Genomic DNA, 23,305 nt, shown 5'->3' on the forward strand with positions numbered 1-23,305 from the left:
GCAAATTTTCTGTTACAATTGGACAGGAGGCAACTCTACCAAAGTATAAATGGCATTATGAAAATTGAAAACAAAACAAAAAAGAGACAACCCCAGCGTTGGAAAGATCTGTGAGAAACTTACAAAGATGATAATAAAAATGCAAAAAGATCATAATAAAAACGCTGGATGGATAAAAGGATTTGAAGATGAATTTTGTAAAAAAATCAAATGGAAAGCCTAATAACAACAGCAAAAATAGCTAAAAAACCAAGTGAAAAAGATTAAAAACTGGATATCTGGAAATAATTGATTGAATGGTTTTTGACTCAAATATATGTGTAACTCATATTTAATTGATTGAATTGTTTAGCTAAACAGCGTAATGTAGTACTGCCTAAAAGAGACATCAGATACTAGATAATAACTGGTAAAATATAACTAAAAGTGACAACACTAGAAACTATAGAGCAATAACACACTAAGCTACAATATTTAAATTACTCACAGGCATTATAACGGATAACATCCAAGGTAATTTAGAAGAAAATTACATTTTCCCAGTAGGACAGAAAGGAAATAAAAGGAAATGCAAAAGTACAAAAGATCAATTTCTGATTAATAAAGTGCTTCTGGAGAACTGCAAATGCCAAAAAAGTGGTCTGGATTAATTATAAAAACTTGTTTGATTCATTACCACATAGCTGGGTCATCAAATGTTTGGAAAAAAGGATGCCAGTAAAATCATTAGAACCGCTATAGAAAAAATAAGGAAGCAATGGAAGACAGAATTAGTGGTTGGAAATGAAAAAAATTGGGCTTTTTAACATTAGAAGATGCATCTTCCAAGATGACTCATTATCATCTTTATTATTTTTCATTGACATGTTCCCATTTCCAGTGATTTTAAATAAAATAAAAAAAATGTTGGCTATCAAATGGTAAAAATGCTAATGAAATCTCACCTTTGCTTTATATGGATGATCTGAAGCTTTATGGAAAATCATAAATACATCCAAAGAGTAAGGAAATTGCTAAAGGCAAAATTGAACAGTGGAAACACCATCAAAGCCACCAATACTTGTGATAAAATACTCTGCTGGAATTATTAACTGGACACAAGCTGAAATGGACAGTTTGGACCAAAAAACAAAAAAATCAATGACTACTCTGTTCACTATACATTACATCCCCATAATGATATTGGTAGAGCTTTACTTCAGGTCAAACAAATTGTCAAAGAAGAAAAGTTTGCATTGGCTGATTATGTAAAAGACAGCCAAAAAAGCATTGATGCAGGTTAAAAATTGGAACTTACTAAATGTCCAGCAAACAAAAAGTGAATATCAAAATAATATGGCAATAGCATTTAGACTGATATCTCTCTCCATCAATGGTGGGATTCAATTTTTTTTTTACTATACTGGTTCTTTGGGTGTGGCTTGGTGGGTGTGGCAGGAGAAGGATACTGTAAAATCTCCAGTCAGAAGTGGTATTTGCTGGTTCTCTGAACTACTCAAAATTTCCACTATCGGTTCTCCAGAACTGGTCAGAACCTGCTGAATGCCACCTCTTTTCTCCATAGTGCTTTACAGCACTCTCTGAGCAGTTTACAATGTCAGCATATTGCCCACAACAATTTGGGTCCTCATTTTAACAAGCTTAGGAGGTTGGTAGGCTGAGTTAACCTCAATCCCCATCCAAATTGAATTCTAGGCTGTGGGCAGAGTTTGCCTACAATACTGTATACTAACCACTGCTCCACCAGAGCTCCTAAGATAATAAAATCATAACTAGAAAGCTGGCAAGGAAAAGCAGTATACACAGTCAATTTGTACAAAAGATCCAGTGGAAAATGGGTAAACATAAAATCTGGCAATGGCTTACAGCTGGAACATTAAAAAAAAGGAAAGAAACTGAAGGCTTGACTTTGGCTGCTCAAGAGCAAGCTATTGGAACTAGTACAATCAAGGCCAGAATTGAAAAATCATCAAATGATTCAAAGTGCAAATTATGCAATGAGGAAGAAACATATACTCATGAAGAAGATCATAAACTCAGCTTGTGCAAGAAGATTGCACAAACTGGTTGTAAACAATATCATAAGACACTCACCAAAAAAATCACTGGAACATCTATAAAAATTATGTACCAGTAATGAAAAATTAGAGGAAACATAATTGGAAAAAGTGAGCTAATTGGAAAATGAACAGGTTAAAATATTGGGAGATTTGTGAATACAGCTTATTGTCTTGGCTCACAACATACCAGATATAATTGTGGTTGAAAAGACGAAAGTGTGAATAATTGATGTGGCAATTCCAGGGGATAATAGAAGAAAAAGAATTGGAGGAGAGTACTAAGATCTGATAATTGAAACTCAATGATTATGGCATAAACTGACCGTGGGAGACCCAGTGTTTATTGGAACACTTTAATGTCATAACAAAAAATCTTGGACAAAACTTAAGAAATGTATGCATTTACAACATTTCCATCTGTCAATTTCAAAAGGCCAACCTGCTTGGATCTATACATACATACATGGATATATGATGACACGCTAGGTTCTTGGGAATAATTGGATGCATATGAAAGTTAAAGAACTGACAGTTGTGACTTCACATTGTTGTTAACAGAATAGTAATAGGTGGATAAAAATGCCAAATCAGATCTTAACTGACTGTGATGAACTATAATAACACAGTTATTTCTATCATGAATTAAAACTTACATTTTTTTAAGCTAGAGCATACTGTATATTAAGTGAGAACTATTGAATTCTCAGTTTAAAATGACATACAATTTTTTTCACTTGGTTGCTCCAACCTGGGAATGGAAGCATTTCAAATATATTCAGCAATTACTTCCATTTCTTTCTTCTCCCAAAAGCAGTTTTTCATTCTTGGTTTTTCATTTAAAAATGCATTATAATGCATTAGAAGAAATTTCTCTTTTGCAATTGTAATACTATGAGTAACTAAAAATTTTAAATGTTCTTTATCTAGGGTTTAGACAAAGGATACCAAAAGTGTTATAAGTGATACAGTGTCCTCAAAAATAAACAATCTGAAAGTTATTGATTTCCATTGCAGATTTAAAAGGTGGGTACAAATTACTGCATTGCAGTAAGTATAGAAAATAGATCTATTTTCAGATCTATCAAATGGTGAAACATAGTAAACAGCCCAACCAAACAATCTCTAAGGCCACCCCCACCAACACTGACAGGCAAGCCATTAGAATATAAACTGACAGCAAACATCACTTCTTACTGGAATTGATGTTACCTAGTTTGGGTAATGAAACATCTGCAAGAAAACAAGCAAATTCAGAGAGAACCAAGGACCCCCTCATGAAATATAGTAAAGCCAATTTGGTCTTTGGATTAAGTACAATCTTCTATATATATAAAAGCGAAATACCACTCATGCATCATCACAAAATCTCCAGAACCGTAAAGCCTACAGACTTGAAATTTGTCACATATGTTCCTCTTGGCTTCTAGGTGCTCACTAAGAAAGCATGATCATCAGAGCATTAGTATTTCCTATATTATTATTAACACGCTCTGATGCTAAGGAGTTCTACTCCCCTTCCCCACCTGAAAAGAAATCTCTTCCAAATGCAAAACACAAGCACAGGAGACGAGTTTCAATTTAAGTTTCATAGCAGCAACCAGCTTTAGTACAGAACAGTTGAGCTAAGCCATGCCCAGGCACCTTGCTGTCTCCTTCTCGCTCACACAGCAAATACTGTTTCAGTTTCCAAACAGCACTCAACTCTCTCACACTGAGGACGCTAGCCAGATGAATACCGATGGATGCTGGTAAGCAGAGATACAATTTCGCCCCCTTATTTTCCTCCCAAAAAACTAAGCCCAATCACATCATTTCATAGCGAAGCATGGGTATAGAGCTAGGTTTTTTTTATTTAAAAAAGGCAGAAGAGGCATGGAGAATCCATCCCAGGTGTCAAACTCGATCACGTCATGTGACATCACATGACATATTGCAAAGATTTTGCCTTTGCAGAGCTGGGGTGGGTGTGGCCTGCACATGATGTATCTGGTCCATGGGCCATCAGTTTGCAACCCCTGATTTACATTGTCCAGTTGTTAAACATAGTAAGTATAGGTCATTGTAAAAGCATATATTTTAAAGAAGTATTATCTTTATTACTATCTTCAATAAAATGCTGGCTTTGACAGTCCTTTTCTATGCAAATGTAATGGAGTTGAATAAATTTTAAATATATTTTTTTTGTAAGTCATAATTTGAAGTCCATTAGCAATCTTGTTATAGAAGTTAGGACAATGTAGGAACCTGTAATTCTTTATTCCACTCATTTCTTAGTATCGGCACATCAAATTGGTTTAGTGATTACAAATATCTATAAAAAGCTAATAATAAGGGTGTTTTTTTTTTAAATTTAATTTTAAAATGATTTAACAAATTGTTCTAATGTCTCAGGTGTCTGAGAGGTTGAAAATGCTGCTAGTCCAAAAAATGTTAACTAATGTTGTAGCTATGAATAATGTCTGGCCTTTGATAAATTGTTCAACATTCCTGCCTCTGAGCCCTGAACTAAATCATCTAGACAATCTGGACAGTTTAGGACATCTGCTTGCAAAATGCACCTCTTTCCACAAGTATGACTCTTTTTTTTTTTTTTTTTTTGATGCTTCAGAATAAAAGACATCTTGATAGGCAATCCAAAATAAAATATATTGACCTTTTGTGCCTTGGTACAACTTCTTCCAGACAGAAAGTAAAGATCTGTTAGGTCCAAGCTGCTTTTTTTTAGCTTTGAAGCCACCATGAATGAGCTCATTCTGAATTTCAACTAATACCCCCCTCTTTCAACTGTCCATTCAAAACTCTTTTATTCCAACCTACATTGAACTAACAACTTCCAATCGGCAAAATAATTCTGAACATAGCACTTACAAGCACTTGGCATTCACTTGTGTTGATGGGATTCTCAAAAGTAGCCCTTGCCAGTCACATAAAATGACTTCAGTAACCCAACTTTTGGTGTTCTGCAGCAGGAGAGTGATTGCCCATTGTTGGGTTTCTATAAAAAGTCTAATAACAAATCCAACACACAATCAATACGTGGGAAAGTTTGAAAGATGCATTAGTCACACTAATTAATGAAGAGAGTGGCTTTGTTAGGATTCTTGTTGTATTTGTTGGATAAGGAAGCAAGTTGCCACAAAGAAGGCAAGAAATAATGGATGGAAACCAATCAAGGAGAGAAGCAATCTAGAACTAAGGAGAAACTTCCTAACAATGAGAACAATTAACCAGTGGAACATCTTGCCTTCAGGAGTTGTAGGTGCTTCATCACTGGAGGTTTTTAAGAAAAGATTGAACAGCCACCTGTCTGAAGTAGTATAGGGTCTCCTACTTGAGCAGGGATTGGAGGGTGCCCGGTCCAGCGGTACCGGAAAAGCCTTACCGGGCCGTGGGTGGGGGGCCCCCCCTTTTTGTATGGGTAAAAGCAATTTTTGTCAAAAGGGGGGGGCGGCAGGCGGCTTTCCGAGAAAGTTTCTCCCGAGCTAGGGCTCGCCTTGAAAATCTTGAGCAGAAGATGGCGGCGCCAGGAGCCGGACCGGCGGGCGCCGCGACACCGGAACCGGGCGCGGAAAAGGGTGGGGATCCCTAGAAGACAAGACCTTCAAGATCTCTTCCAGCTCTATTCTGATTGGACAGATGTTCATCAACAAAATGCTGTTGCTGTTCTCAGTGTTGGGTCCGAGACAGAAGGACAGGGGAATTACCAGTAGAGATAATTCTATCCAATTTCTTGATTCATCATCTGGGTTACTATGGGTTTTGCTGCTGGAGCAAGATATTGGCAACCTGATCCATATCTTCCAATGGATTGGAAGAAGGTTGGAAAGTGTGATTTAATCCTATAGTCTGGTTTTGCGTGTTCTTATGTGAAGATGAATGTAGCCATAGCTTCCCTAAAGGCATGTTAGTACATGTGCCTAGAAACTCAACAAGTACTTGGGAACTACCAAGAACAAAGCTTAGATGGGTTGCTCTCGTTACAAATACAAAAAGCCCCTATAACAGAGCTCAGGTACTATATATTCTAGCACAGATAAACATGGCCGGCTGGGGAATTCTAGGAGTTGAAGTCCACAAGTCTTAAAGTTGCCAAGTTTGAAGAGCCCTGCAGACTGCTGCCTAGGGATTTCTGGGAGTTGAAGCCTTAAAGTTGCCAAGGCTGGAGACAGCTGTTTATAACCCAAGGGTTTATTCCCACATTTTTCTGCCATGATAGGGTAATAGATTTATTGCCAATCAGGCTCAGATACAAAGGGTACCTGCACCATATTTTAATGCTGTCTCAGGTTCTTTGTTTCAACATAGCAACTCCAGCCCTCACAGGAAGAATATAAAAACTGAATTTGTCATATGCATCACAAAAACAACAGAATAATAAAATGGGAAAGGCCACCAAATCCAAGCTTCTGTTCAATTCAGAAATCCAAATTAAAACACTTACAACAGATGGCTGTCCAGCTTTGCTTGATCCTATCCAGCAAAGGGGAATTCAGTGCCTTCTTGGTTCTGCTGTTGAACTAATACAAGCATTAAGAAGTCTTCCTTTAACATTCAACCCACAATCTGATTGCCTGTAATTTATGGCATGTCTTGAATTCTACATTGATCAGAGTTGTCTTCCTGACACACCTTTTCAGGTTTTAGAGGAGACCTCTCAGGTCTGACACTTGTTTCCAAACAATCTTGTACTGTTGAGTTGGTTAAGAGATATTGGTCAACTTCAGAATAGCAGAATAGGAAGGGAACTTAGAGGTCTTCTAGACCAACCACCTGCTCAAGCAGGAAACCTTAGACCATTTCAGGAAAAAAAAGATTTCCAATCTCTTCATAAAAACCTCCAGTGTTGGAGCACCTATAACTTTTGATATTATTAAACATCACTGCTATCATGTCAACCCTAGTCTTTCTTTTCATTAAACTAGAATACCCAATTCCTGCAACCATTCTTCATACGTTTTAGCCTCCAGTCCCCTAATCCTCTTTATTTCTCTTCTTTGCATTCTTTCTAAAGTCTCAAAATCTTTTTTTATATATCATGGCAACCAAAACAGGATGAAATATTCCAACTGTGGTCTTACCAAGGTATTATAAAGTGGTACTAACACTTCACGTGATCTTGATTCTATCCTTCTGTTAGTGCCTCTAGGACAGCATTGACTTTTTTGGCAGCTGCATATTTAAGTGATTGTCCACTAGGACATGGGCTTCTCACAGTTAACTACAATTGAGCCAGGTATTATATATTGTGGTTTGGTTTGAAATGGTATGCTGCATATATCCAGCCATTGCTTTAGTTTATTATAAAAGGACTTTACAGGAAGCATCACTGTGATAACGTGATTATAATCTTAATCTTAAAAACTAAGAAAGATGTGCACTAATAGAATATTTAACAGGGTGAGCAATAAGAATGCAATTATCTGTTGAAAAGAAGATAAAAATCATTTAGATGCTTTTTTTTAACTTTGCTTTTTGTTTCCTTGCATTTTTTTCTTTTTTTCCCTTTGGTTTGTTATTATTATATGAACATTTTGATTAATTTAGAAAATCTTAATCTCTGTTTAAACCACATTAACAAATTGATTTAATGGATTCTATCTCAGCTATTTCAGGATGCAATTTTTATTTTGTGCCTTATGGAGAACTCTCTTGAAAAGACAAAGGGCCAAGTGTCCTGGAAAATTGACCTTTTTAAAATATTGACCTTTCCAATGTATATTGTTTTGTACAAAAACTGATCAGTTTGTCCAATTTGAAATATAATATGACACTGCTAAAATATGATGTCCTGGAGTTCGTCACATTGTAACTGACCAGGTGTTTGAATTCTTGATTTCGTATTTGACATTATTAGGCCTTTGTAATCCAAAATAGTTATGGAACAATTGATATCTCGGTCTGCTAAATGTTGGTTCCTATATCTGTGTCACTGTAATATCACTGTGTACTAACTATTAATTTTGAACAGCAGCTATTTAAAGTTTCATGCTATTCTTAGAACAAGCATTAATGTGGATGACTTTCAGTAAATGTGCATCATTCAATTAAATATAAGATTATGTGTGATCTATTGAGAGGCAAGTCCAAAAGCATTCAATGTGGCTCCATAATAGGAAGCATGATAATTAGAATACATTTCTTGGCAAATTAAAGGAATCTCGCTGCACTTCTTTTTGACTGCTGTTTTAATACAGACTCCTTCCCATTTTAATTGTCAATTTTAGTGAGACTATAATGATGGATTCATCATGCTGGCATGACTTTGGTAATTATCTGGCAATGAGGTCCTGTGGAAACAGATTCTTTTTGGTGTACTTCACTGGAAAGAAGGTAATGCTCATCATATAGTGAATCCCAACAAACAATCACATTTAATAAGGGCTTGATAAAGATTCAGTACTGATGACATTAGTCACCTTTAACATTCTTGTTAAAGATGGACAACAATGTGTAAAGACCCTACGCATATGTACTGTACTTTACCTATTAAATCCCAATGAGACCAGAGGGATTGTAGGAACCTATTTACTGCAATCAATAACACAATAAGACAAGGGATTACTTCCTTTCATTAGAACAAAAATGGTGGGGGGGGGGAGCTTACAATACACAATACAATAACCTGCCCAGCTTCAGCAAGTTTAGACTTTTCATTAATGGCATGGTTTGCATATTAAACATTGAAAGGAACCTTTAAAAAATTTTTAAAAGTTACACAGTCTAGATCAGAGGTGTCAAACTCAAGCCCCTCAGGTTGGATCCAGCCTGCAGGGTGCTTAAATCTGGCCCACTGGGCTACCCTAGAAACAGCGAAGGACCAGTCTGCAGTGCCTTGGCCCGGCCCAGGCCAACCGGTGCTGTTCTCCAACCTGTTGGCATGCTGTAGGAGACCATGGCAGCCAAAAATGGATCTGCCCTGCCCAGGTCACCACAGACAGCCCAATACAAGTGACACTGGGCTGGCCATGACCACCCTGGCCACACCAACCCTAGCCATACCCACCTCCCCCCCTGAGGTCATACACAACCCTGATGTGGCCTCAATGAAATCAAGTTTGACACCCCTGATCTAGATGATGAACAGGGTTGCCATGAGGAGATTTTGAATGAGAAGAAGTCATGAGCCTGTTCTTCATTTCAGTACGGCATCATATTAAATTCTACAATTATAGTTAAGCCACATATTATGTCAGGACATAATGAAGTGGAGAAAAGGTAGCCAACTTTGCATCAGCAAGAAGATTTCCCCTATTATTCACCTCCACAAGGATAGAAGTTGAACTCACCTAAAGCATTGTCCTGAAATCTGGATCCAGATTTAGGCTACAGTGGTTTTTTTCTATCTCCTCAGAATAATGCAGGACTTCTAAATAGTCCTGCGTACATTTTTATTGCCGATATTCCACAGATGTGCTTGCTCGAGTCAAGCTACCTGTACTACACCAGGAACAGTCAGAATTATGGAACCATAGCATTGGGGGGTAACCTAAAAACAATCTAGAGCAGAGTTCCCCAACCATCCAGCTTCGTGGACCAGCGAGGTGGGGGGAGAGAAGGGATGGTTCCTCATGAACAGATGGCAAGCACATCCATGAAGCTCCATTTAGTAAGTGGTATGCACGTGCACCCACTTCTCACACAAGTGGGGATGTGCCAGTGGTGGGATTCAAATATCTTTACTACCGGTTCCATGGGCATGGCTTGGTGGGCATGGCATGGCTTGGTGGGTATGGTTTGGTGGGTGTAGCAGGGGAAGGATACTGTAAAATCTCCATTCCCTCCCCACTCCTGGGGGAAAGTTACCACCAGTTCTCTGAACTACTCAAAATTTCCGCTACCGGTTCTCCAGAACTGATCAGAACCTGCTGAATACCACCTCTGGGATGCGCACATGCTCACCTGATGTTTCCATGACCTAGTTGCAAACACGTCACCAGGGTTGGGATACGACAGGGTTAACTACTGGTTCGAGATTTACAAGCTTCCCTGCACGCTGGGAGCCGTGCGCCTGTATATCGTCATCAGCACGCTGGGTGCAGAGAAGCAGCCTTTGAAACAGCCCTCTTTTCCTGCTTTTTTAACTGCAGCTGTGCCTCGTTCGACAGCTGAAGTTGAAAAATCAGGAAATAAAGATTAGGTAAGAGCCTGGGTGGGCGGATCAGCAAAAACATCAACAGACATAGAACCGGTTCTATGTCTGCCGCTCTTCAGAGCTACCGGATTTACAGAGGTGGACAGAACCGGTAGAAACCAACCCCTGCACGTCATGGTCCACTAGTGAGCCACGGCCCAGAGATTGGGCACCCCTGATCTACAGCATCTTGCTCAGTATAGGCTCCACTGTAGCATCTCTCACAAATTACCTTCCAGGCACTGAAGGCCTCTAGTAAAAATAGCAATCTAGACAGGTCACAGAAGACTGTCATCTAAGCTGCCTCACAGATATATGACTTATATTGTGACTGTGCCTTCAGATATAATACCACATTAAAACCTCCATATTTTCTGATAGCACTTCACACACAATGCCTTTTAGTGAAGCAATTTTCCCATATTCAGATAACCGTCATCGGATGCACAGTGCTGAAGCATGTAGAAATCAAGCGTGAATCAAGTTTTTGTCACTGAGAAATGAATCACAATAATTCTATTGTACAAATGTTACCAACCTGAATTTGCAAGGCATTTTAGTACTTTCTTATACATCTGATTGCTTCTTGAAAATGCTTTAAAGGAATTTTCTTTAAAGAAAATCTCAGCAGCAAAGCACGTGCTTAAGCACACTTCAGAAATCCAGATTCCCGAACCTCTCCAAATATTCAGAGCTGCCTTTGAATATGGACAATAAACAATTAAAATATGATACTCAGATATTTAAATTATGTTAGACGTTTCCTTCTCAGTTCATTAGAGGGCATTCTCAACTTACGATGACAATTGAAACCAGAATTTTAGTCGTTAAATGATGTGGTTGTTGAGTCATCATGTGACCAGAATCAATTTTTAAATCATTTTTATTGTGTTAAGTGAATCATATGGTTGTTAGATGAATCATGCAAATAATTAAGCAAATTCACCTTCCCCAATTGATTTTGCTTGTTGAAAGCTGGTTGAGAAGATCACAAATCATGATCATGTGACAGCAAGACCCTTGCAACTGTTGTAAAAGTCAGTCAGTTGCCAAGAGCTCAAATGGCGATCACATGACCATGAAGATGGTGCAACAACTTTAACTTTAAGGTTGGCTTGTAAATCACTTTTCCCAAAGCTGTATAACTTTGAACCATCATTAAAAACAGTTGTAATTCAAAATTACCTATATGTGCAGCATAATTATGTACAGTGCCACTAAATTTAACAGGACTTGTTTCTGGCTAATTATGCACAAGATAGCTGCCTCAGGAATACAGGAAAATTGAAAACCATCATGACCATTAAAATATCATGTTTCCCTGAAAATATGACCTACTCAGAAAGTAAGTCCTAGCTTGATTTTTACACATGCACCCAATATAAGCCCTACCCCCACCCAAAATAAGCCCTAATTAAGACCCCACTCACTCCAGGGTGCACGGGTAAAAATTAAGCTAGGGTGGGGATGGGGTGGTGGAGCTGCCTGCCCTACTACTTACTTTTGGATAGTTGCAGCCAGGCCTTGCACACCTCGACCCATTTCTTCCGCAGCCAGCAAGGTTTTCCTGAAGGCCTCTGTAGCTGATAACAGAGCTCTGAATTGAACTGGAGCTCTGTTATCAGCCACAGAGGTCTTCAAGAAAGCCTTGCTGGCTGCAAAAGAAATGGGCCAAGGTATGCGAGGCCTGACTGCATCTATCCGAAGCTGAAGAAGTTCCTGAAGGCTGGGGTGGCACACGCAATGAGGTGAATCAGTGGACAACATCTCTCCCCCCAAAATAAGACCTGGTTCCTTTTTTGGTGTCAAAAAAATATAAGACAGGGTATTATATTCAGGGAAAGGTGGGTATACATACAATAGTAGTGCTGAACTGCACTCCAAAATGAAATTGCATGTGGGAAAGTAACTCTAAAGTTAGTGGGGCTTCCTTCTAGATAAACATGTACAAATATATTGGATACCTATCTCTGATGTTGTACACAAATTTTTATGTACTCAATAATTAATTGCCCTCAAATCCAATTTCTTTATTAAAATAGCTGTATTTTTAAATTGTAGACATTTTATCTATTACTTTAATTATATATATAGATGGGCTATTCTGAGAGGGTTTATATTAAAAGGGTGACATTTGAAAATACAGAGGACTAATTTCTCCCAAATGCCAGTCATTCTCTTCCACAGTATGTTTATGCTTAGCTATTTGGAACTTCAACCACTATATATTCTTCAAAGAAAGCCAAGTATATAATTGCAGCCCAAAGTATTATAATTCAACTAACATTGATGATTATCAGTAAATATATCTCAGACACAATCATAAGCATGAAAATGTTCCAACCATTAAGAAGTGCAACATATATTCATTTATAGAAATTTAGAATTTTGTACTATATGTTGACAAGTGCTTCATCAAGCAAAAAAAACAAAACAAACCTCTATCAGAACTGGGATGCAAAAATCCAGACAATCATGGAGAAGCAAACAAAGATATACTTAAAACTCTACTTCTGTTGATTTTTAATGGTCATCAGGTTTCTGAACCAAATATGGTAGCTTTCCAGTGAGATCCATGTAAATAGAACAATTTTCATTTGAGTTCTGGGAGGAATATACCAACAACTATCAATACATTTAGGACAGATAGCTTGCCATACATAGTTATTCCCTGGCATACATATCAGATGTTCTCATGAAATATAATTGACACATATGCATATTTCTTTGTCTTCTTTTAGCAATATGTGAAATATATTTCTCCTGAATGGGAATTTGCCAAATTCAGACTCTGGGAGATTTCCTGCATCTTTAATGCTTAAATAGGAGAACATAATTTTGCCAGGAATGTTTTTTTTGTGCCATAAAACATTGTTGGAAGAAACCAAAAGTACTAACATTTTATTTTCTACGTGCCTTCTAATATTATAGGAACTCTCAAGTAACAGTTTGTTTTTTTCTGCAGGATTTTGATTTTGTACAGGATTCTGATGCTTAAACAAGATTTTTATACAGGATTCTCATTTACAGGATTGATGAGGAGAGTTTCCTTTAAAAAAAACTTTTTAACATCAAAGCAGAGTCCCCTAACTTTCTGATCTCCCAATAAGATGTAACAATATTCAACCACCGCATTTACAATTATTGATTTCAGGTGCAAAAATTCGGATGACAAGAAAGAGGTACAAGAAAACTGAACTCTTATTCAAATTTTTGTAGCCTAGATGTCAGCTTTGGAAGCCATATTGCCACCATGAGAAAATGCCTGTCTCGGATGTTTTGATTGGAGTTTGGTTTTGCTGGAATGCTGACATTAGATGTGGTTACCTTTTATTCCACTATATTTTAAGAGTATCAAATTAGAGAAAGACGCTTTAAAAACTAATCATTTTAACTAAACATTTCAGGAACTTGAAAATAGGATTTCTATACTGTACTGTTCAGCAAAATTCTTTCCCTTCTGACTTTCTTAAAACAGACTTAATAAGAAATGAAAAATTTAAATTAATCCGGTTTTAAAAGTATGAAAGACTATTCTCTGGCATAAAATTGGTAAGCAATTATGAACTTTCACAGATGTTTCTCTTTAGAGATAAGTTCAGAGGAATTTTCTGCAAGGATAAGCCATTCACCAAAATCCTTCCTGGAAAACTTTACTTACTTAACTATATGCTTAGATGAAAGACAAGTACTGGTCTGAGACAACCAACCTGACCCCAGTGTGATATGGGCCACTGACCACTTTTAACAGCTGGAGATCCTGTCCTATTTGTCTGATATGCTTCATTTCATTGTAGACACATTCATATATTCCACCACGCTTTTTAAAAACAATCTAGTGAAATGGCAAAGGCTGCATTTAAAAAAAGAATGAATTCAGTGAAATGGCTTTTTTTCCTCAAAAAAGTGAAATTGACAAGCATGCTAACACTTCCTTCTAGTTCAAATGACAGGAAGACTGGTACGACCCATTGTTTTCTTTTCCTTGGTTTCTCTGTGTCAGCCTCATTACCACACCAGGAAATCAATTCCCCAGGAAAGTTGGAGCCATTTTTTAATTGAGACGACAGAATTTTGCAAATCTGATTGTGTTTTGCCTCTTCCTCCTTCTTGTAGTTTAGTGAATTACAGAGCGTCTGTTTGAGCCACTACCAGAATGTGACATTTTGTATATATTTTAAGAAAAGTTTCAATATCTTTCACCTAGGCAACAGCTTCTGTATATCTCTATCAAGGTTATTATCCAGGCCCAGTGATCACTCCAGAGGGTACCAGGGAGCAACTGATAGAAAAGGGAATCCCATACTCTCAAAGTCCCATCCACGAAATGAAAGGGATTTGTGCTTGCTTTCCTGGTACATATATGAGAAGAGTAAATAAGCAAAGGAATCCATCGATCAGGGAAAAAGGTAAATGCAGAGTGGACAGACTATTGGGTCATCATTATGGCTGAAGCAGAGGAAGGGTTGAAATCCAGAAAGATATTTAACAGATAACAGATAATCAGAGTTGGAAGGGACCTTATAGGTCATCTAGTCAACCCCCACCCCCACCCAAGCGGGAGACCCTACACCATTTCTGACAAATGGCACTGCAATTTGTTAAGATTTATTCATTTATAGCCCACATGATAGTCAATCAACTTAAGACTTGGCATGAGGGAAAGCCCATAAACTCCCTGTTTTCCAACAGTAACTTATAATAATTGACATTTTTGAGAATTGACATTCTCCTCCGCATTTGTTTTCATGGCAATGTTTCATTATTTTTCCCATTCTTTAATCATGATTGCTATATGCATTTCCTTTCCTGTTTTATGAGGCCATTGCAAGGGAAAGGAAACACACTAAATGCTAAAAAGTCCTTACAAAGACTTATAAATCCCACATATGAATTGTTTTAATGCCATTTGGTATCCCAGCAGTAGCCTGAACGCAGGAAGGAGAGGATGGAGTCATATATCCCACCATGACTCCTGTCTGTTTTAATCTTATTCTAAAATGCAGCATCACTGGCAGAAAACTTTGTATTGGTAAGGCTAGTCTCTAATCCCAGTAGGATATTAGAAGACAATGAGCCCAGAACTTTTTGTTTTGTTTTGTTTCTATTCGTTTTGTCTTTCCTGTATTAAATAGTTAAAAATAGTTGGTTCGGGCACTATGCCATATTTAATAAAGTTTGCTGATTACTAGCACAGCAATAGGTCCACCAAATGTATCTTTCTGTCATCAAAGATTCCTGAACTGCTACTCAGAACCATACAAAATGTCAAAAGCTCCAAATTACAGAAGAAGTGAAGTGCTCTTTTTTAAAAAAAAAAAAAAAAACTCAAATGTGTTGCTAAATGTGAGATTACTAAATGAATTATTCTACTAACTTTGAGCAACAGAAAACCGCAAAATGCCCCTTAAAAAACATGAGGCAATTTTGAGCTGGCAATATTTAGGGTTCTGCTGTAAAGTGTCCTTATCATGTGGAAACATAGGGAAGTCTACTCTAAGGCTGTTCCCCTCTCAGCGTCCCATTTTACAAGTGACGTAGTAGTCATATTTGTACATACCACTTTGCCTTCTTGACCGAGTGAGATCATAATGATCAATATATATTTTCTTGGATTACATCTGAGTTTAAAATGTTGAGTAAATTACTGATCCTATTCCTTGTCTTTCGCACATACCCTGGCCATCAAAAAAAAACAAAAAACACTAGTATATAATAAACTGCAGAAAATTTGGGCCCTGGGCCTTCCTCCCACCGAGAAATTCCTCTTGTTAGAATATCATATTGACTTGTGGCCATTATTATTTTTTTACTGCTTGCCTCCAGCTTTCATTTTATACCACAGTCCAAAGAGAAGCCCTATAGACGTATACTATTTGCAAAGATGGGAAGAAAGCTAGGGTAAGGCAAGACAGAAATAAATCACATTGGGAATGATTTAAAAAAAAACATACAGGTTGCATCGTTACCTCAGTTTCCGGTGTTTGACTATTTATTACTATTCCATGAATTGCCTATTGCTCCATTAATATTTAATTAGCAAGAAATGCTAAAAATTCCCAGTTGGATGACTGGAACTCAAAATGGCTGGCAGAAGACATATAGGTTTATCCAAGCTACACAATACATTAAGGGTATCTTCAACATTTTCATTTTAAATTATAGTTAATTGACTTCAAGCCTCTGCTATGACTCGAGGTTGAAAGACTATACCTTTGCCAAGTCTCTCATCCCCTATCTAAATCAAATATTTGCCCCAGATAACAAATTGCAAACCCATTGCTGTTTCACACTTGGGGAAAATAGCAGCTTTTGCAAAGTAATTTCTTTAGGGACTCTGGCATCATGTATGTGTGCTACAGTCCTACAAAGGAGTTTAAAGTTAGAGGCTGTAGAAATCCTAATGCAAAAAAGATATTAACATTCACAAGTACATTGGGTCCTTAAATCACGGATATATTTTGTCATCCACACATTAAGGAAGAACATGCATAAGAGTTGGTTGGGACTCAGGATGTTGGATTTGGATATAAGACCTTTATGGCCTTTGACAAGTCAATTTTTGTGTCTGAATGAATGCAAAGGGATGGGAGAGAACACAGCTTCAGCAAATTTACCACAGAACTATGTGTAAAGACTTTTTCCATCAGGAAGTCCACTATAAACTAGAAATGAACCTACCATTCCTAACTTCTCTTCCCTCACCCACATATCACAAACCAGTGACTCCCGTGTTACATTTTATTTTCCCCATTTGGGTAAAACAAGTTCACAAAATCAGATAACAGATAATCACAGTTAGAAGGGACCTTGTAGGTCATCTAGTCCAACCCCCCGCCCAAGCGGGAGACCTTACACCATTTCTGACAAATGGCAGTCCAATCTCTTCTTGAAAGTCTCAAGTGATGATGCTCCCACAACTTCTGAGGGCAAGCTGTTCCATTGGTTGATTGTACTCACTGTCAGAAAATTTCTCCTTATTTCCAGGTTGAATCTCTCCTTCTTCAGTTTCCATCCATTATTCCTTATCCGGCCTACAGGTGCTTTAGAAAATAGCTTGACCCCCTCCTCTCTGTGGCAGCCCCTCAATAAATCTAATTTATTAAGCCTATTCATATGATAGAATAGAACTGAGTTCTAATACAGGGACACAAACCAAAAAGCTAAAACAAGGTAAGTTTATTTCCTTAGCCATTTGGAGTTCAAAAGCCCTCCAACAGAATCTTTATTCTTTGTAAGTTAGCTATTGTAACTGGCAAACATAACATTGTCTCTCATCCTGATACTGTCCATAACAAATTTGCTAATACATATCTGCCTTTTCCTTTGTAGTAAACATGGAAGACAACTGCCCTACCAGCACCATCCTTATGTACAGTGCAAGGAGGACCTCCACAATCACTAAATCTGTTAGAAGTTAGTCCTCTTTCCTGTTTCCACTTCAGATTACATTTCTCTCTCCGTTTGTATACATGCTTTAGAAGGTAAAAATTGTACCTTTCTGAACTAAACCCAATACTAGACTATCTGCAAGTGAGGCATTTCTGGAACTGTGACAAATGAAAAGTAAGACTTATTTTTGCAAATGTGTACATTCCAACCCCATGCAGTTCAGGTTAATTTCTATATTCAAGGCAGAAACAATGCATTAGCAAGATACAACCAGACAGCAAATTTGCAGTGGCAAATGTCAATATTCTTTTGTGTTTTACCAGAAGATACCAAGATGCAACAATTGGGATTATGCACAAATATACGTTGGCTGTGAGTTACTGTAGATCCCAGCAGCATTTCAAGACATTCAAAATCATCATGCAGAAAGTTCCTTAATAAGATAGGAAACCTAGGCCTGATTAAACATCAAATTACAGTTTTCCCTTTCCTCTGAAAATGCTTAAGGACAAAATGAAGAACAACAAAGCATAATATGGTGGCAGAAATTGAAGGACCAAGGCAAACAGCTTTAATAATGACATACAATAATGACATACAAACTTGATATTCTGTTTTTTTTCCCCATTAAAATACTAAGGGACAAATCCCAAAGAGTTTTCCCTTAAATATACACTAGTAAAATTCTAAGTATCTATACCTTTTTCTCAAGACCCACATTTGACAGTCAAAATTAGAAAGAGACAAGCTGAACATTTCTATTATTATTGTGGTGCAAAGTGTTCCATTGGTTATTCTCTTCTAAAATTAAATCAGTGTCTCGTGTCAACTATTTGAAGTGTTACAAAGAGGGCTGAATAAGAAATTAAAGGAAACTCATGATGTAAGTGGAAGGAAATAAATATAAAAGAAAAGTTGGACAAAAATCTACATATAAATCATGTGCCATATCAACATTAGAACAACTCCAAGCACAAATCATTCAATATTCCATTAAGATACCTTTTCATTCATATTTAAAATTTGACAATCATTCCATAGATTAGCATATTCATTTTACTATACAGTCAAGAATATTTATCTTGCATGATGGACCAAAAATTTAGAAGCTATAAAATCATTTGCCTTCATAAAATAAGGACATTTTGTAACAAAACGTCTGCTTGTAATACACAAGTGAATTAAGTTGAATACAAGATAACCATACAAAGTACAGTTTAAAAAAATCATTTTCAGAATCTCACAGCTACATGCAATAATATGTACTCCTCTGAAAAAGAAGTGATGATTGGTCCATGGTACACTGCAAGTTCAGTAAACGCACTGAATTCCTGCTTCATAGAACTCCTTGGCATTTATCCAAAATTCTTTTTGAAAAAGCCAGGAACTACTTCAGTCCTCAGTTTTATAGCCAATCACAGCACAGCACCGCAAAAGAAAATTGAGCAAAAAGAAAACGTTGCTTTCAAAACACATTTTAGTCATCATTAACATTGACTCTGGGAAACATTCCAGTTGGTTCCTAAAGATGGTATTTGTCCTATATGGTTTGATTTTTCTCAGAAGTTGTAGCATCTCAAAACTTTATAACATGGTCAGTCCTTTGGCATGCTACAAAACTAAAAGTATCAAAGTGTCCATCTCTGTAGCCATTCCATATACAATAATGTCCATTCTTTCTACCTCCATATACAATAATGCCCATTCTTTCTACCTCAATTTTAAGGACCTATTGAGATCCTTCTGAAACATAGTCAGCCAAATATGATAGATCACATTCAAACTACACCTTAAATCTCCTTTGTATTTTGGGACAGCTTAATTATCTACTTCATGCTGATTGATCCATATCCCTCAGAAGTATAGATTTATTGCACTATACCTGAAAAGTTGCTATTAAGACAGAAGGTGGGGGTCAGAGAGAAAACACATTATCAAAAATGAGAGCTGGACAGGTGGAGGAGCAAAAGTTTTTTGTAGGACAGAAAGGGAGACAAGAGAAATTCAACAAATCTGGGAAAAGCAGTAGCCTGAAAATATCCATCCTCCCTCATATTGCCTTGCAAATTCTGTAAGGCTTTGTCAGACTTAATTCAAAGTAATCCAGATTTCCATCATCTCCTTTAGCCAAAAGCTTAACCAAAACTGTTTTGTAATGGCATATTAAAAATAAAATAATAATAAAACTGTTTTGTAATGGCACCCGTTAGGCATCAGTCAAATCGGGTCTACATTTCCCTTAGGAAAGACACAGGGAACGATACATGCAGGGAAGCAAATAGAGAGGCCAGAGTTAGGAACCTTAAAGGCCTGTGACAAGCAGTTCCATCTCACTCTTTCAGGCAGTCTGTCGTGACAGTAAAGCTGCAACAGCAGCTCAGGATACCCACAGGGGTGGCTCCAAAACCAGCCTCCAACCATCACTGAAGTATCAGAAATAAGCCAAGAACAAGGAGAGCAAAGTAAAGTAATCCAAACAATAATATTGTGAAGAAGTGCCTGGAGGGGGAGTTTAAGGAGCGGGAAACAGTCATGAATTCGCATCCCACTCCCACCCCACCACAGTGCCTTCTCTCAGAAAAGGGAAATGCTTTGCCTCTTCCCTGTTTCCAAAAACTTGCAAGATTTTTTTGTTTGTTTCTGACATAACCAGAGAAAGACCCCAAAAGTTTATTTGGGACAAGCTGGCATCCTCATTCCAAAGATGAGCTGGTGAGGGCAGAAGCTTTGAGGGGGGTGGGGGCTTTATTTTTCCCTGGAATATCTTCTCCACAAAGTAGCTCTGCGCCTTTGGCAAAGTTGCCTGCCACCAGCATGCGTCCCTCAGACCGCAGTGCTTGGCAGTGGGGGGGGGGGGGAGGGGGAGGGAGGGTGTCTTCCCGTCTCAAGAAGCACAGCCCACCAAACCCCGACTCTACCCCGCCAGTGTCGATCCTGCAGGGAAGCATTTCGTGCCTCGGGCTCCTGGGCTCTTCTTGTGGGGTTGGGGCATTCTGGCCTCCCCAGTTTTCTGGGAAGGAGCTTCCTTGTTGGAGCAGTCATGAAAACTACTAGTGAGGGGGAGGGAGTAGACAAAGGGAAGGAAGGCTTTCTCGGGAAGCAGAGTTTGTCTCTTTGGCATCACTCCAGTCCCGAGAAGGCAAGTAAGAAAGCTCTGGTGTGACTGTCCCAAACTCTGGTAGGCCCCAGCTTTCCCAGTCCTGCTGCAGCTTGTTGATGCTGGGTGACAATGCAATGCATGCTAGTGATGTACTACACTGCAGTGCCAGCATCCAGGAACCTCTTGCTTAAAAGCTTCCACTGCAGGGCAGGCAATATGACAAACACACATACTGTGGACAGAGGCACTTAACAAATGCATGCAAGGGCTTAAGCAGTGTTTCCCTTCTCCTTGATTTTGTAGGCGTACCATACGCTTTGGAGATGCTTCTCTCCAAAGAATGCAAGTGACTGCAGATACTCCAACTGACATCCCAGAGAGGCATCCCATCCCACAACTGAAAAGTCTGAGTCGGGGAGGGGGAGGGGGCTTGCAGGAGGGGGGTCTTGCTTCCCCGCCAGCACAAGCCTTCGCCCATTGGTCAGTGCTGTTCCCTTCCTTTCCTTCTCTTCTGTTGACAGCAAAGAACAAAACGGAAAAGAGAAGGGTTGGAGGAGAAAGTGAGCTGTAGGGCACCAGCATTTCCTCTTTCAATGTCCTGCAAGTTCTTTCTTGGGGTTGCCTGGGACTGAACGCATGACTGTTACGCAGAAAGCGAACAGACAGGCTGGCATTCAAAGCCCCCCGTACCTGAGTGGCAAGGCAAAGAGGAAACCTCTCAAGGCACATTCACACATGCAGACACACACCCCTCTGCTGCACTCTTGATAAGCGGGTGGACTTTTCTTCCGTTCTTTCTACAGGCACAGGCTCCCTGAAAAGCAGCTCCTTTGACCCTGCCACCAGCTAGGGATAGAGAGTAGGGCTGCTTGAAGAGCGCACAGCTGGGATGGCAAGCCACCACTTCACATACTTTTGAAACACAAACCTTGTTGGAAAAGTTGTGCCAAAAGTCCCTTGGAGCCACCTACAAGCCACAGGCGTGTAAGAGTGCAGCCACAGGCGTGTAAGAGTACAAGGCCTTGAGATCTCTTCTGGAAGCTAACTGCACCCATGGGTTGTGGGGGAGTTTCAATTCAGCAGCATGCTACAATTTCATCTTCTAGTGGTCTAAATTTCTCCATTTCTGGCTTCAACACAGTCCAAACAGATCTGTCTAGTCGTGTCCAGCCTGACCCTTGCTTCTTTCCATACAGTGGGAACCACACATGCAAGTCGACACTGGCCTAACTCCATTTCCCTCAGTTTCCCCTCAACAGGACTGCAGATCTGCCTTCGGTGAGCAACAGACAGTAATACAAAGGGAAAAAACAACAACGTGATGTAATGTATTGCTTACCAGTTGGGTTCTTGTTTTTCTTAAGACTCTTGCCACAAAGACACTGCAGCATATGCGATCCTTTGCTGAAAATGTTCCAAAGAAACCACATTGATTTGGGCGAAAAGCAATCCAGCGCTTATACACCCTGAGATAGATGAGACCCTTGTGGTTGTTGCATAATAATAAATTGAGATCAGTTCTCCTCAAAAGGTGCACCAGTTTTATCATAGACAACAACAAAGGGGGGGAAAAATAATAATAAATTTGCTTTCCCAGGGTTTCCCCCCCCCCCTTTCCCCTCACGTGGTTTCTTTCTTTCAGACTTCTCAACGGATGCGTTTTTCAGCCAGAGTGAATGGTTATTCCCCCTCCAGAATGACGGTGGATTATCACCCAAAACTGTGGAAGGAAAAAAAAGACATAGATCCTCTCCTTTCTGTCTGTTTCTTCCCTTTCAGATCGAAGCCAACCAAGACATGAGGCGATGAGATTCCAGCCAAGGCCAAAAACTAACCCGAGACCACAGTGAAAAAGAGAAGATCCCCAAAGAAGACACCATTGCCTGTTACTTGATGGTTAGGTGGATGGGTGGATCTGCAGAACAAAGCCAAAACAGGATGCATCCTACCAAAAGATAAGCATGGTGCAGCTCCTGGAAGAGAGAACACGCAGCCAGTACCACCAACTACCATCTACCTGAAGTCTGATGGATGAAAGCAGGCGCTCCACTCGGAAAGTGCTGATTTTTACCATCAAATCATCTCAGTGACATATGCAATTGTGTGGCACCTGCAGTTCCCAGTCAGGCTGCACAACAGATGCAAAGCTTAGCCCTTAGCACGCAGGCAAACATACACATCACGGAGGCAGCTCTCTTCTCTTTCCTTCTCTCTCTCTCTCTCTCTCTCTCTGTGCTTCGCCCAAGACCCAGCTTGCATTAGGAATTTCTCTATCTTCCCTGCACATGCAGAGAGAGAGAGAGAGAGGGAGAGAAAGATACATGCACACTCTCTCTCTCTCTCTCTCTCTCTCTCACACACACACACACACACACGCACGCACACACGCACACGCACTCACACTCACACAAACTGGATTTTGCTCCTGAGCCTTGGCTATGAGTTACAGGCATTCAACTGGGAGTAGGAGGAGTTGAAATTTGCATCAAGAGACTGGCTTTCATGACGTAGCCACGTGCTTCCAGGCCTGTCACCAGTGAGATGCTTCAGCCAGCCCAGGGAAAGCAGTGTCACTGCAGTCTCTCCCCTCCCCTCCCTTCTTCTCCCCCCCCCTCCTCCGTT

The 23,305-nt window shown here is 39.1% G+C and overlaps 1 protein-coding gene across 2 annotated transcripts in view; it reads right to left on the bottom strand.

Moving 5' to 3' along the window:
* FGF14 (fibroblast growth factor 14) overlaps positions 1-23,092 on the bottom strand; it is a 334,049-nt gene extending 310,957 nt beyond the window's left edge. The window contains exon 1 of one of the 2 annotated variants that reach the window (XM_087967331.1): positions 22,023-23,092. In XM_087967331.1, coding sequence (XP_087823457.1) covers positions 22,023-22,113 — 91 coding nt within the window. In that variant the 5' untranslated portion in view covers positions 22,114-23,092. The remainder of the gene's footprint in view (positions 1-22,022) is intronic. The other variant, XM_087967330.1, reaches the window with a different exon arrangement.
* Positions 23,093-23,305: the final 213 nt, after the last annotated feature.

This window comes from Notechis scutatus, chromosome 5 (assembly GCF_049901735.1).
Source record: "Notechis scutatus isolate UNSWTSFEM ecotype Mainland chromosome 5, rNotScu1.2, whole genome shotgun sequence".
In the NCBI taxonomy this organism is placed as follows: domain Eukaryota; kingdom Metazoa; phylum Chordata; class Lepidosauria; order Squamata; family Elapidae; genus Notechis; species Notechis scutatus.